The 15,270-nt window shown below is 50.1% G+C and overlaps 1 protein-coding gene across 2 annotated transcripts in view; it reads right to left on the bottom strand.

The window, feature by feature from the left end:
- Positions 1 to 3,240: 3,240 nt before the first annotated feature.
- Slc7a8 (solute carrier family 7 member 8) overlaps positions 3,241 to 15,270 on the bottom strand; it is a 57,846-nt gene continuing 45,816 nt past the window's right edge. For both annotated transcript variants that reach the window (XM_057786273.1, XM_057786274.1), the window contains exons 6-12: positions 13,900 to 14,053; positions 13,082 to 13,205; positions 11,475 to 11,578; positions 7,612 to 7,708; positions 6,296 to 6,445; positions 5,428 to 5,605; positions 3,241 to 5,189 (exon numbers count right to left, since the gene is read on the bottom strand). In XM_057786273.1, the coding sequence (XP_057642256.1) occupies positions 5,029 to 5,189; positions 5,428 to 5,605; positions 6,296 to 6,445; positions 7,612 to 7,708; positions 11,475 to 11,578; positions 13,082 to 13,205; positions 13,900 to 14,053 (968 nt within the window). In that variant the 3' untranslated portion in view covers positions 3,241 to 5,028. The remainder of the gene's footprint in view (positions 5,190 to 5,427; positions 5,606 to 6,295; positions 6,446 to 7,611; positions 7,709 to 11,474; positions 11,579 to 13,081; positions 13,206 to 13,899; positions 14,054 to 15,270) is intronic.

The raw sequence follows: 15,270 nt of genomic DNA, 5'->3' as shown, positions 1-15,270 counted from the left end.
AGGAGTGCTGCTTACTGGCTTACTCCTGATGGCTCGCTCAGCCTGCTTTTTTACAGAACCTAGAACCACCAGCCCAGGCGTGGTACCACCCAGCAATCACTAGCTAAGAAGATACTCTATAGGCTTGTTTAAGCTCCATCTTATGCAGGCATTTTTTTAAACTGAGGTTCCCCCCTCCGGTGACTTTAGCTTGTGTCAAGTTGACATAAAACTACTAAACACAACGACCATATTTCCTGAATGAAAATTAAGGATAAGCATGTATTACACTTGTAATCACATCATGCTCAGGACGTGAAAGGTTGAGGCAGGAGGACTGCTATGAGTTTGAGGTGAGTCTAAGTACAGAGTGGGACTCTTTCTCAAAAAACAAATGAATTAGCTGGATGTGGTGGCACGCACCTTTCTTCCCACAACTTGGGAGGCAGAGACAGGAGGATCTCTGTGTATTTGAAGGAAGGCTGGTCTATAGAGAGAGTTATAGGTTAGCCATGGCTATGCAGTGAGACCCTGTCTCAAAAACAAAAAGAGGCTGGAGATCTGGTTAGGAGTATTGTTGTTCTTGTAGAGGACCTGGGTTTGATTCCTAGTCCACCCATGGTGGCTTACAATCATCTGTAACTTCAGTTCCAGGGGACTCGATGCTCTCTCCTGAATTCTGTGACCACCAGGGATGTACACGGTGCACACACACACACACACACACAGGCAACATACAGACACAAAGTAAATGCATCTAAAACCCCCAAACAAACAGCAAACTAAAAAGACCCAAACAAAACAAAACGATAAAAGGATGGGAAGATTGACATGTCTGAACACTATTTTATTTTATTTTTTGAGCCAGGGTTTCAATATGCAGCACTCGGCTGGCCCAGAACTCACTACGTAGATCAGGCTGGCCTTGAACTCGGAGATCTGTCTGCCTCTGCTTCCTGAGTGCTGGGACTAAAGGCGTGCTAAAGGCATATGCCACTACATATCTGAATACTCTTCAGGAGACAAAGATTATTTGGAATCTGTGTGATGGCTTGCAAAATTCAGGGATAAACTTGTTATTACCACAGAAATGGTGACGTCTTTGGACACCGTAACCACAGACCTGTCGCTTAAGTACAGTAATGAACGAATGTGGGCCAGTGAGATGGCTGAGAGGGGAAAGCACTTGCCACCAAGTCTGTTGGCTGGAGTTCAAGTCCCAGGGACGGTGTAGTGAAAAGTCAGAAATGACATCTGACCTTGAGACCTGTGTGAGTGCACAAATACATGGAATAAATGCACAAACAAACAAACAAACAAACAAAAACACTTGAGCAACTATGACTTAGTGACTTCTAAAAGGTTCCTAGAGTATCTGAAGAAGAAATATTGTCTAAACTCAAAACACCTGAAGTTCCCAGCGCTGAAGGCAACATCAGGGCTAAGACAGAAAAAGGGCTTCAGGCTAGAAAGACGTGCGAGCTGTTCAAGAGACCCACACCTGCGTCTGAACACGCTGAAGATCATCAGATGTCACTTTATTTGGGGAAAGGCAATCCCAGGGACACGTCTCTCCATTACATGAGAGGGAACTGGGGAGGCCTGACCACACCAGAATGGGGGCAACATGGAAGAGACTTGGTGAGGCTAGAGAAAGGAAATGGAGGTTCAGAAAGGTTTAGTGGGTGACCTTCGGAGGACTGCCATCTTCTGCTTGTGGGATAATCGAGCGTACACAGCTGCTCTGTGACCAGCTACTGGCCCAGCATCTCCCCATCCTGGCTTTGTGCTTCCGAGGATGGCAAGCTTTTAGCCTGTCTGGAGTTAAGGACAGCCACAAGCAGGAGTATGGATGCCAGGCTAAGACTTGGCATGGACATGCCTGTGTCTCAGTTTCCCAGGTGGTGAAGGGTAATTAGTGTCTTGCTGTTCACGCTCCTCCTCCCCACAGGTGTGTAAGCAGAGCTGGCTCTGGAATGATGGTGCCCCAGGGGAGGCTGCAGGAGGGCTGTAGAGAGGAGGGGCAGAAGCAAGGACCAGATCCAGTCCCATCAACTTTCCAAAGCACCAGGAGGGCCCCAGCTGTCCTGGAACTTGTTATATAGACCAGGCTAGCCTAGAACTCACAGAGATCAGCCAGCCTCTGCCTCTTGAGTGCTGGGATTAGAGGCAAATGTCACTATGACTGGCTAATATGTGTGTGTTTTTGTTGTTGTTGTTGTTTGTTTGTTTTTTTTTTGAGACAAGGTTTCTCTGTAGCTTTGGAGCCTGTCCTGGAACTAGCTCTTGTAGACTAGGCTGGCCTCGAACTCACAGAGATCCGCCTGCCTCTGTCTTCTGAGTTCTGGGATTAAAGGTGTGCACCACCACTGCCCATCTTGGTTTTCTTTTGTTTTTTTTTGTTTTTTACTAATTAAGAAAAAAATCTCTAGGGGCCAGCAAAATGGCACTCTCTCCAATCTTAACTCAAGTTAGATCCCTGAGATGCACATGGTTCAAAGAAAGAGCTCCTGCAAGATGCACTCCTCCACTCAAGTGCTGTGGCGCACACACACACACACACACACACACACACACACACACACAAATGTAAAACAAAATTCCCAAGTAAGCACACAAGCTGACCTTAACTCTTCCCCTTTTCTAGTCCTGGCCCAATCTTCTATCCTCCTTCCAGTGACTAAGCTCACAGGAGCTTCTGCTTAGCTGGGTGAACAAGCGTCATCTTCACAGGCTCCCGGACCCCCTGCGGGCTGTTTCCACAGTGCTGCAAAGCCTTTATTGCCAGGCTTCGGGGTGTCACCCCCATCTTGGCCTGGTGCTGGTCCCTGGCCTGTCTGGATGTTGGGGAGTGATAAGCTTTACTTCCTGTTTGCAGGATTTCAGCACGGTGCATGGTCCATGGAGTGGGGACCCTGCAGACCTTCAGGACGCCACAGAAGGGACAAGAGGTAGTTATTGGAAGACGGTATAGGCTCCGTATTTACTGGGCAGCTCAAAGGTGTGGCAACCGAGACTTTTAGGAACAAAGTCGCAGAGGAACCTGGCAACCAAAGAGTTCTGGATTAAGTAAAAACGTCCACTGACTCTGATTCAGAAGTCATCTGATTTTTTTTTTTTTTGAGACAGGTTTTCTCTATGTAGCCTAGACTGTCCTGGAACTTGATTTATTGCAGGCCAGGCTGGCCTCGACCCTCGGAGCTCTGCCTGCCTCTGTAGCACATCACCACCGGCCCGCAGTCATCTGATTAACGTCATTGCTTCATTTCCATTTAAAATTTTATTACTTGAAAACACTCCACAAAACAAACCAAGAAAATGTAAGACCTAAATGAACTCAGTGACAGATTATTAAGGGACTAGCTCTGCCCCCCGAAACCACCATACATTAAAAAATTTAAAAGAAATAGAAATGCCAAGTTCAAAAATATTTATCCAAAAAAGTAAGGCATCCACTTAAAAAAAAAGATAATAATTCAAGGAGGGGGTGGGTAGAGGCTGAAGGAATGAGAAGAAAGGGATGGAGGGATGGTCCCTGGTCCCCCAGAGGCCCCACAGCCTGCCTGGACTACACTCTGGAGCGCCATAATCAACCCAAACCCAGCCTCTCACCAGTTAGGGGTCAGGTGAGCTAGGTGAGAAGTCAGGGGACCTGACGGCCAGGAAAAGGCCCTGGGGTATTCCAGTTTAAGTAGATGGAATGGGGCGTGGGGTCCTTGGCACAGCAGGTACGGAGGCTGCCAGGACAAGGCAAACACTGTTATCTTCCCGTAGAGCACAGGCCGGTAGCTCTCGTGGAAGGGACTTTTCTGAGCTCTCCAAAGGGAGTGGCATTCTGTCACTGCCCTTCCATCTTGTCCCAAAAGGGATGTCAGGATGGTGGTGGGATCATTTGAGTTGGGGGGGGAGAGGAACTAGCCTTCAGAAAACACTCCCCCAGCAACAGGGTCTCCCCAGGGTGAGGGCTGAGCATCTCTGGGGAGGGGGAAGCACCCTTCCTTCCAGGGGAGGCATTTAACACCAAGTCTGTCCTGAAGGGTAGAACTAGGGAGCATTTTTAGGCTCAGTTCTTGGAGGGGAGATGACTTAAGGCTGGTTTGACTCTGAATCTCAGGCCTGAAGGGCTTGGGGATCCTTCCGGCCTGGTCCTTGAACCAAGGTCCAGGGAAGAAAAAGCGTGAGGGTGGCCGGCAGTGCTGTGGGTGAGAAGAGCGGCTGGGATGCTCAGGGGGCCAGCGGGGGTGGCTGAGTCGCTTTGCCCTTAAGAGAGACATAGATATCTATTCGACTGAAGGTAAGAAGCCTTTCTGGCTTCAGGGAGTTTTGGCACCACAAGGAGACAGGAGGCAGAAGCAGAGGCAGGATCACGGGATAGGGCTTGGCTTCTGCAGTCTGAGCCTACCCCTATGTATTCCACAAGCTTGGCTTAGAGCTGGGGATAGGGTGGTCCTCCTTCTTGGTCCTTAGCTCAGTGGGGAGGAGGCATCCTGAAAGGGAAGTTTCTCAGCAGGGGGCCTAGGCTGGGCAGTGGAGTGGTAGGTACAGGGTCCCTGGTGAGTGAAGAGGCATTTCGGTCTCTCCAGAAGATGGTGAATGGTAACACTTGTGTTTGCTTTGCCTTCCCCAGCAGCCCACTGTGCTGCCACCTCCTTCCCAATTGAAGCTTCACCTGGGCTCAGAACTAGGGAGAAGAAGCAGCAGTGAACCCGAGTTTCTTAGAGGCACCGGAAGGGCATGGGCCCAGGAGGAAGAATCCTGCAGGGTACCCATGGCACCTCCAGTCTCCTCTAACCCTTGGAGTGCCTGCAGGCCCTGGTGCACTGACCTCGACCATGGGCCTTGGGACTGGAAGCGGGTTCTTTGGGTACAAAGGTCAGTGTCTTAGAACGTGTCACTGTGGACACCCAGGACTTGGCCCTGCCTGACAGAAGTATAGGTGTGTGTGTGTGTGTGTGTGTGTGTGTGTGTGTTAGGGGAACGTAGGCAGGGATGCAGGGCAGAGAGGATGAAGTGGGGAGTGGTCAGTTAAAGGGACGGCAGTCCTCAGGCCTAGGGCTGTTCCTCTGAGTCCTGGTCCTTGACAGGAGCAGGCTGGAAGATGGGCTTCTGCTGATCCTCCATGTCATCGGTTGCTTCCCCTGCCCCCGAGTCCCCATCCACCTGTGGATACACGACCACACACATCTTCTGACTCACTAGGGTTAGTGACTCTGTGGAAAGGACAATACAGAAACCAGGTCAGTGCCTGCATGGAGCTGGTGGATGGCTGGTAGGCTGCCCCAGGTCTGTCTGCGGATGCCAGCGGGTCATCTCTCCTTAGAGGTCTTTGAAGACATCTGTCATTCCTGGCCCTGAATGAGGAGCCCTGTGGACTCAAGTGAAGATAGGGCTCCCCCATTAGACTGCTCTGTATTTACCCAAGAGGCCCTCTCTCTAGCCACTACTTACCAATGAAGTCATTGAAACACTTAGGTTTGTGTTGCCAGTAGACACCCAGGAAATAGACAGGTACTCCCGTCAGCATGATGGCCAGGCCAATGCCACACACCACTGGCTCCGACCACAGACTGAAGATCAGCAGGAAGGCCCAGAACAGCAGATATATGATGGGAAACAGCAGATTGATCTGTGGGACAGAAGTACTGTGAGTTATGTGGCTCTTAGAGGCTTTAGGATGAGGGCACCTTCTCTCTTCTTCATCCTCCTCCTTGAGGGCAATGGTTGAGCTTCACTCAGCTCTGTGTCCCACACTTCGGGCTCTTATAGGTGCTCTATCAACAGATGCTGGTGAAATCGGGCAGTGGGGCAGGGAAGTAAGGGCCCCTCCCAGGTGAGGTCAGATAAGACCTCATGACTCATATAAGTGCCTATGGCAGCCAGAGAAGCCCCGGGGGACTGAGAAGCTGGTAAGGGTGGGACCGAGAAGCCGGTAAGAGCGTTAGTGTACACACACTTTCAGAGGTCCTGGGGGGAGCGGGGGAGGGCAAAGAAACGACCTGGTCAGTTTTGGCTCCTGTCTTCACATCTACTTCCAGGCCCAGGCCTCATCTGGCTGCACCAAATGGGTCTCAAGTTAGAATGGGTCTCGGTTAGAATGTATACAAGCAGACAGAAGGAGATTCACTTTGGAACAGAGACATAATGTAACGAACCCTAATACTGGAGGGCCAGGGCCCACCCAGGGTGTAAGATTTAAGAGTGAGGTAAGGAAATGACTGTCTCATGCACACGTGGCCAAGAGCCACAATGATCCAAAAATCTGCCCCGCCCTGGATGCAGCAGAGGAAGAAAGGGGCTCCGAGGCAGGTCCTCTCACCTTGATGGGGCGGGGAATGTCCGGCTTCCTCCAGCGAAGGACTATCTGCCCTGCAACTGTTACCCCGTAGAAGAGGTAGTTGATGAAGCCCACATAGTTGATGAGTGTGTACATGTCACTGGTGACCAGCATCAGCAGCGTGGAGAGGCACTGGAGAAGTGAGAGTGACGTGAGAGGTTAGGGCATGGTCTGCCCCTCCAGGCCAGGTGTGCTAGTTAATAGTGGACATCGCAAGATAGGGACTTCACAGCCACCTTGAGTAGCCTAGGACGGCCATACCTTTATGGCCAGGAGCATCTCTCTGGCTTTTTTGAGACAAGGTCTCTCTCTGTAGCCTTGGTTGTCTTAGAACTTGTTCTATAACCCAGATTGGCCTCAAATTTAGAGAGATCTATCTGCCTCTGCCTCCTGAGTGTTGGGATTAAAGACGTGTGCCACCACGTCTGGCTCAAAGTAATTTGCAATGTTTTATCCATGATTCAGAAGGAAAAGAAAATTAATTCAAAAAACGTAATGAGGACAAGTTATTGGGTCTTCCTTTACTCTCTAGAGCAGTGTTTTGCAATCTTCCTAACGTTGCACCCCTTTAATACAGTTCCTCAGGTTGTGGTGATCCCCCTCAACCATAAAATTATTTTCATTGCTACTTCATAACTGTAGTTTTGCTACCGTTATGGATTGTAATGCAAATGACTGCAGGAGATCTCATAAGCGGCCCCTGTGGAGGTCGCCACCCATGGCTGAGGGTTGCTGCTCGAAATGCTTCTGTTCTTTTTACACCATTTTTTCCCCAAAGTGGCCTTTCCCCCACCATCAATTCAAGAGTTTTCCCCTGGCCGTCCGTGACTTTTCTTATCACGTGTGCCCTGAACTAGCCTTATATCGATGGCCCCTTCCAAGAGGCTGACAGGGTCCAGGGCAGGAAGTGATGGAAGGGGAGAAGGGTGAGCGTGTGCATGACCAGCTCAAACAGAGGCTCAGTGCTGTACCCTTGTGGTAGCAGGTGCCAGTGAAGCCAGGGACAGAGACATGGTTTTGTGAGACTGTGGCATCCCAAGGCTTTTCAGTCTGACTCCATAGAAGAGGAGAAGGAAAATGAGCCAGCCCGAGAGCTGTGGGTGTTTTAAGATCTTCTCTAATTATATCCCCTGACCTTCACAAAGCATCGCGCCGGCCACACGTGCTATCTCAGCTGGGGCTCACTGCAATGCAGAGCTAGACCAGAAGGGGGACAGGTATGTGTGTGCAGAATGTGTGAGTCCCAACCCAGGCGTGGGAAGGATCTGCGCGAGGCCAGCAGCAGCAGGGGGCCTTACTGTGAAGAGCAGCGCTGGGATTGGGGTGCAGCGCTTCACATGGATCATGGCCAACACGCTGGGAAGGTGGCCTTCTCTGGCTCCAGCAAAGAACAGCCTGGCGAGGAGAAAAGTCGGTCAGCCTGGGATAGCCTGTGGACCACTAAGCCGAGGCTCTCTCATTCACGCCCACCTTTGGCCCCCACACTAGTACCCTCCACGAGCCGGGACCTGCCTTTGTGTGCGCACTTTCCAGACCATTAGCCACAGGGCCCATGTTCCCAAACACAGGCACAGGCAGACCAGAGGCAGCCAAGAGATAGGTGGATGGAGCCTGGGCATGTGGAGACTGAGAGTGTGATCTGGCTGGCTCCCTCCGAATCACTCCCCTGTTTCAAGGCTCCAGGAATGGCTTCTCTGCCCTTCTTTTTTAGTTTGAGTTCTTTGAGACCCATTCTCATGCAGCCTATGTGGCCCTGAACTTCTCTGTAGCCAAGACAGGCCTAGAATCCCTGATCCTCCTGCCTCCGTTTTCTGAATGTTGGAATTAAAGTTTGTCTCTTTACCTGACCGTATTTCTCCTTTAAATGAGAACCTTCTCACCCTTAAGGGCTATTGATTCCCAGGCACACAGCTCTGGGCTTCCCGTGCAATGCTTTAAAAACATCCTCATTCTATTCAGAGAACAGCTGCTTCTGTGAGAGTGGAGAGGGGCGGTGGACTGGAAAAGGGCAGGGGGGAGCCTGTGGGAGCCTGTGGGAGCCTGTGAGAGCCGGTAGAAATTCTGAGGTATCTTCTTCGGTGTCCATAACTGTCAACTTAGCGGTCACACTTAAACTTTGTGCACTCAAAGTTTGTACCTTCAGAACTACGCATTCTATTCCCAAGAAGACTTCTTAAAAACAAACAGAAACAACGGAGAGGCACTAAAAGGGACACACAAAGGCTCTGGCACCGAGTCAGACTGCCAATGACCCGAGTGCTTAAAATTATGAGACTGACTAAAAAAATTAAGATATATCTGTAAGATAGAAAATTATGAAGTAAAAAAAAATCAAGTTTTTAAAGATTTTATTTCACGTGTATGGGTGTTTGTCTGAAATGTATGTCTGTGAGCCATGCCGGTGGAGGCCAGAAGACGCAGTCAGATCGTTACAGATGGTTGAGCCGCCGTGTGGGTGCTAGGAGTTGAATCTGGGCCATCTCTTCAGCCCTTGAAATCATGTTTCTGAAGAGAATGATTATGTGAGAACATCACACAAAAATGCAGAATACAAAACTGCGATCCTGAGCTGCACATGGTGGCACAAGCCTGCGAACCTGGCACACCAAGCCTGAAGCGGGGATTTCCAGTTTGAGGCTAGCCTTATATGAGCCCCTGCCTCACAGATGGGGACGGGGCTGGAGGGCTGGCTCTTTGGTTAAGAGCACTTGTTGTTCTTGTAGAGGACCTGAGTTCAACTCCCAGCACCCACACGGTGGCTCACAGCCACTTGCAATTCCAGCTCCAGGGGACCTGACACTCTTTCTGACTATGTGGGTTCCAGGCATGCACACAGTGCACAGACATACAGTCAGGCAAAAGTCATATACATTAAAAGGTAATTATTTTCTTTTTTATTTCACTTTATCTTATGTGCCTCGGGGAACTACAGACAGCTGTGAGCCACCATGTGGGTGCTAGGAATTGAACTTGGGTCCTCTGGAAGAGCAGCCATTGCTCTTAACCACTGAGCCATCTCTCCAGGCCAAAAGGTAATTTTAAAAACAAAATCTAGACAATGGGAGGGGGATTATACACCCTTAGGAGGGGAAGGAAATAGTGGATAAGACAGAGAGAGACAGAGACATAGACTCACAGAGAGTAACATTAAAGCAGCTCTTCCCCCTCTCTTTTATGCCTCTTCCAAACAGAACAAAACAAGACAACCGGCCACCAAAACCCATCCTGTAACTGCTGGCAGTCCTTTACATGACAGCATTCCAATCTGTTCTCTTGAAAAGTTTTAATCTCAGTTATTTACCTATTTGTTTGTGTGCATGCTCTCTATGGCATACGTGTGGAGGTCAAATGACAGCTTGTGAAAGTCAGCTCTCCCCTTCCATCCTGTGAGTTGGGTTCCTGGGGTCAAACTCAGGTCCCCACGCTTGGCAGTAAGTTTCTTTACCTGCTGAGTCTCCGACTTTTACTTTTCTCTAGGGCAAGTGGCCCCCCAATGGATGACAGGAAGGTGATAATGTGCCGGTGCACAGGCTTTGGCTACACGTGGCTCAGGCTTTTAGCCTTCTTGATTTAGCCTCCTGAGGGCTGAGGTCAGAGGTGTGTGCCACCACTCCTAGTACAGACCACTGCCACTTCATGCTTTGCATACAGGGTTGAGTGGTGCTAACAGTGGCAGTCAGAAGTACGGGAGCTGACTGTGACTCCAAGCACCCATAAGCAGTTGTCACCATGAACTATTCAGGCCAGCTTCTCTAATTTCATGCAAACACATGCAGCCCCTCCCTTTTCCCATGCTATGGTCTTTTCCAGCCAGCAGAGTCTAGTGCACTAGGTTGAACCTAGGGGGCGCTATGAGTTACGTCATGCATGTGCCCCGGCTCTCATTCATGTCCTCTTCCACGTACAGCCAGGAGCAACTGTCCAGGTCTACCAGCCCCATGTCGGGTTCACAAGCTAGGGAACTATGGAGAGTATGGTGGGTGCATGTGCGCACGCACACACGCACGCACACACTGCTTGCTCAGCAAGGACCATCCAAGTCAAACTGAGACATAAAAGAATGAAAGAGAGGAGGGAGGGAAGAAGGAGAGAAGGAAAGTAGTAGGTGAGCAGAGGTGGCCTGGGGAGGGAGGCCACACCTTTGGCATCTCCTGCATGCACACACGACTATGCTGCATGCATGCAGACCACTATGTGGCCTGCCTGAGGGACGAACCCCAAACTAAAGCGAATGTGGCCAGCCACTGTCCTCCAACAGATCCCAGGGAGCCTCAGGGGTCACTGCTCTTCCACTGCTCGCCCTCTGCTAGGGCCTCCAGGTGGCCACGGCGCCTGTGTAACATGCACACGAGGTTGCTAGGGGTGAGTGTGCGCCCTCCACAGGCACAGGTGATACCCACACTCTGGATCCTGAAAACCTGGAAGTCTGTCATCTCACGGGAACTTTTCTAGGATGTGACAGGGGGCTTGCAAACAGCTGAGCCCAGAGTCATCTTTGGAATTAGGACTGCTCCGAGGACATAGAAACCCTATGGGCCACACTAATGGTGACCCTTTTACATCTGTACACCCAGAAGTCCATTCTAGAGATGGAAAAAAGAACATAAAGGAGGGCCTGACCCCTGGATAGGCAGAGGCAAGGTTCCAGGGCCCACTCATGTTTCTGGCTTCCCAAGGAATTCTGGGTTGGGGTTGTGGCTATTGGTTTTCATTGAAAAAGTTTCCTTTCTGCTCTTCCCTAACCAGCCTTGTGGCCTCTTGAGTAGGGAGCAGTCCTACACCCTTAGAACACTCAGAAGGATCTCATCTCATGTGGAGTCTGACTCCAGACATTCATGGGAGGCCAGATCCAGAGGCTTCAAAGCTTGGTCCCTTTCAAAGGAGGGTTTCTTTCTGGACAGTAGCAGCCTGCATCTAGACAAGGGGTAACAGGGACTCTAGGAACGTAGTCAGGATACTGTCCTGCTGCCAAAGCAAGTGGGCTGCCACCTGAACACCACATAGGTCACTCTGTGAGCAGCAGACCCCCTCAGCACACACACTGACATGCATACTCCTGCAAAGCCACCACTCAGGAGGTAGCACAGAACCCTGCTGACAGACAAGTCCATTAAATACACACAGAACAATGGACACAGAAATGCCCTGGGCAAGCACTCACCGGGAGGAGGTAAAGAGTGAGCCATTGACGCCTCCAAATGTGGACAGGGCAACAGAGATGGGCATGATCCAGGCCATGACCCCCAGAAGCTTCTCTCCAAAAGTCTGGGAAAGAAAACAAGAAGTGAGTGACAAGAAAGAGGTAAGGTCCCTGTCCCAGCTTGCTCCTCACTTCCGGAGTGCCTGTCTCCCATCTACCCTGCTGATCCTCTCTGAGAGCCAGGGACAGCTACACATCAGGAACAGATGCTGTGGGCTAATTAGCTGAGGGGCCATGGTATGGCGGTGATAACAGTAATGAACTAACGCTCATCCTCCGTTACAAATGAAGAAATTGAGGCACTTAGTGATCCTACACAGGGGCAACGGAGGAGCCGAGATTGGAAGCCAGGTGCTGAAAGTCCAGTATGTGCACACAGAGATACACTTATGAATCAGATCTGGATTCAAATCCTAGTACCAACTTGAACAGGCTTATAACATGCATGTGTGTGCATGCACGAATGCGTATGTGTGCCCGTGCATGCAATACGCACGGGCACGCACACGCACATTGCGATCGAGTGCAGGATCTGGCTTGTGCTAGGCAAGTGTTCCACCACTGAGATAATTCTCTCTCAGCCCTGGCTTTGTTAATTTTGAGCCTCAGTTTCCCATCTGCGAAAGAGGAATGAACCTGAGGCAGAGTCTCTAAATTCACAGAAGCAGATTCTGCTGGTGGGAAAGTAAAGACGGGCTAGTTTCTTTAGCTGAGAAAGAAGTGGCTGTGAATGTGCAGGTGCGTCTTCGTGTACATATACATGTATATATACAGTGTAGGGGACCAGCCTTCTCGGGAGTCTCTGAGTCAGACGCATGGTATGAGCCTGGGAGGTGAGATCTAGAACAGATGTCCTGGTGTTGTGTGTGGGGAGCTGCAGGATTTAGAAGCAGGCAGCCACAGGAGACAGCGGAGCATCTTTATCTCCAATGATGAGGCAAGTGATGGGCGTGTGGTCTGAAGCTAGGTGAAGGGATAGCATGGCTCCTAGGCCTACCTCAGATGTCAGTTCTCTGTGAGCAGAAATCTCTCTGATTTCTGAATTATTTACTAGTGCATGCATGCGTGTGTGTATGTGTGTGTGGTGTTGGGGACAGAACATGGGGCCTTGCACATGCTAGGCAAGTACTCTACTACTGGATTACATCCTTGGCCCTTCAACACCCACTTTTCCCTGATGAGAGCCATCAGTCTGCATGATACCCAGAGAAGGAAAGAAGGACAGAGAATCAGTATGTCTTGGGCAAGCATCTGTCTCTGTGAAGAGCAGTCTGTCTCCTTATATAACCTGTATGCTTAGAGTACCCTAGAGCAGGAGTCAGTGACCTTGTTCTATAAAACATTAGATATTTCAATACCAAAAGTCACGACAGCTGTTTTGGCCAATCCAGCCATTGGTTTGCTCCTGGGCACTTAGAGATACCCTTTCGGGGACACATGTAGATTTGACCCTGAGGAGGTGGGATGACTTCCAATGTCATGAGGCGCCGGATCAGGGAAAAGCAAGTGGGCTAAGTAGTCAGATCTACATCAGCGCTCTGGGTCTGGGACCCAGAACCATTTCTTACCACGGCGACTGCATTTGAGGCCAGCAGCTCCTGGGGGGACATTGCAGTGACATACGCGACATTGGCAAAGACATACACAAATGTGACCAGTGGGATGGAGATGAAGATGGCCCTGGGAAGGTTCCTGCAGAGGAGAGGAGAGGAGAGGGAAGCCCGGACTAGAGTGGGTTCTGCTAGGGGACCACAGGAGTCTAGACTTGCAGCTTATTGCCTTTCCTCTCTCTGGGAGACGGGCTTTGACTCAGGTCGGGCAGGATAATTTGGAGGAAATGGAACAGCTTAGGCTAGCTACTTATCACTTCTTATCACTCAGATCTGGACCATGCACCCTTTCTGCTGTCTTAAAACACAAGGCTGGGTCTGGTTCTGAACAGATACAATGCCAAGACTTCTCGGGACAGCTCCTTCCTCACACTGGCCTGTATAGCTTTCTGACTTTCTTCTTCTTTTTTGGTTTTTCAAGACAGGGTTTCTCTGTGTAGTCCCAGCTGTCTTGGAACTCACTCTGTAGACCAGGCTGGCCTTGAACTCACTGAGATCCACCTGCCTCTGCCTCCTACATGCTGGGTGTGCGCCACCACCACCTCACCCAGCTTTCTGATTCTCTACTTGCCCTGGGACAGTCATAGGACCCTTTCTCTTTTGTTAGCAAGGTGGACAGCAAGTGGTTCAGATTCCCCGGAGATGATCTGTTGCTTCCTGAAAGAGCAGGTCACAGCCAGGACGGGGCAAGATGTGGATTTGTGTTCCCTTTCCCAGCGTTGGGCACCGTGTGGCCTAAGGGTCACCGGAAGACCTGGACGGACGCTTTGACTCACTTGTAAGGATCCACAAGTTCCTCAGTCACGTAATTAAGAAAATTCCAGCCTCCATAGGCAAAGGAGCCCTGGAGGAAAGCCAGAGCGATGAGGCCGATGTCAGGTTCTTGAAAATTCTCAAATGCATTCTTTGGTTCCAACCAAAAGAATTCTCCTGTGGATACAACAGGCAGGAGGCTACTCAGAGAGATGAGCCCAGGCTCAGCAGCCCCTGGCCGCCTCATGCATTGTTTTGCCCTCCCCTGTGGGGATATGCTAGCTTCTTGTCTGCTCCTCAGTGAGCCCACTGAGAGAAGGAGAGCTAAGAGCAGTGGGGAGATCCAGGCCCAGAGCTTCTCAGGCCCCGGCACCTCAGAACCATGCATCCAAACAAGGGTTCAGGTTCAAAGCACATCTCAGAATGTCTTTTATTATTTTTATTTTATTTCATTTTTTTTTTTTTGAGACAGGGTTTCTCCCTAACTGTGCTGGCTGTCCTGAAACTTGCTTTGTAGACCAGGCTGACCTTGTACTCAAAGATATCCTCCTGCCTCTGCCTCCCTAGTGCTGGGATGGTATGGGCCACCATGCCTGGCAGACTGTCCTTTTTTGAAAAGGCAATGTTATTGGAAGGAAGGTTCATGTAAATGGGGAGGTTAGCATCAATGGCAGTCTTTTGACAACTTTCCTTGACATAAGATTTGCATTTTTGTGAAGAAAGCATAAGGAACAACTGTCAGTCAAATTCAAGCTCACACAGAACTCCAGCACCCTGTCAGTCCAGGCATGTTTTACTTGCTTTGCGAATAGCCTATCACTTCCTAAGGGATATCTGGTCTCCTTCTGGGTCCTTCAGTAAAGAGCCTTTAAACTGCCTTCCCAGAATTTACCACAGTTTCTAAATACTGTGAACCCTCAAAAAGCTGGCACTGGGCTGGAGAGATGGCTTAGCAGTTCAGATCACTGACTGGACCTGCACAGGGCCCATGTTTAATTCCCCTGGGTTTGAGTACACACACACACACACACACACACACACACATGCATGTACATATGCACACACACATGCACGCACATGCACGCACACACACACACACACCACACCACAGATACCCATAGCTGCTGACTAAAAAGGGCTGGGATAAAACAGAGTAATTGGCTGTGTTATTTAGACATCTGCAGCTCAGCATTAGGACAGGAAATGAGGAGCTTTGTGTGAGCAGGAGAAAGAGCTGAGATTGGGTTAGGAAGAATTCATCATCTTTGAACGGATAGGACAATGTTTCCTAAGCCTAGATTCCTGGAAACAGTATGGACTCCCGCAAAGGGCTTAATGCCGCTGATGAACACGGTGAGGGGGACATCTAGCACAGACATAGTCTGCAGGGCCTC

This window comes from Chionomys nivalis, chromosome 12 (genome assembly GCF_950005125.1).
Source record: "Chionomys nivalis chromosome 12, mChiNiv1.1, whole genome shotgun sequence".
In the NCBI taxonomy this organism is placed as follows: Eukaryota; Metazoa; Chordata; class Mammalia; order Rodentia; family Cricetidae; genus Chionomys; species Chionomys nivalis.
Note: the sequence above shows the minus strand (reverse complement) of the source record. Positions and strands in the feature narration are given on the sequence as shown.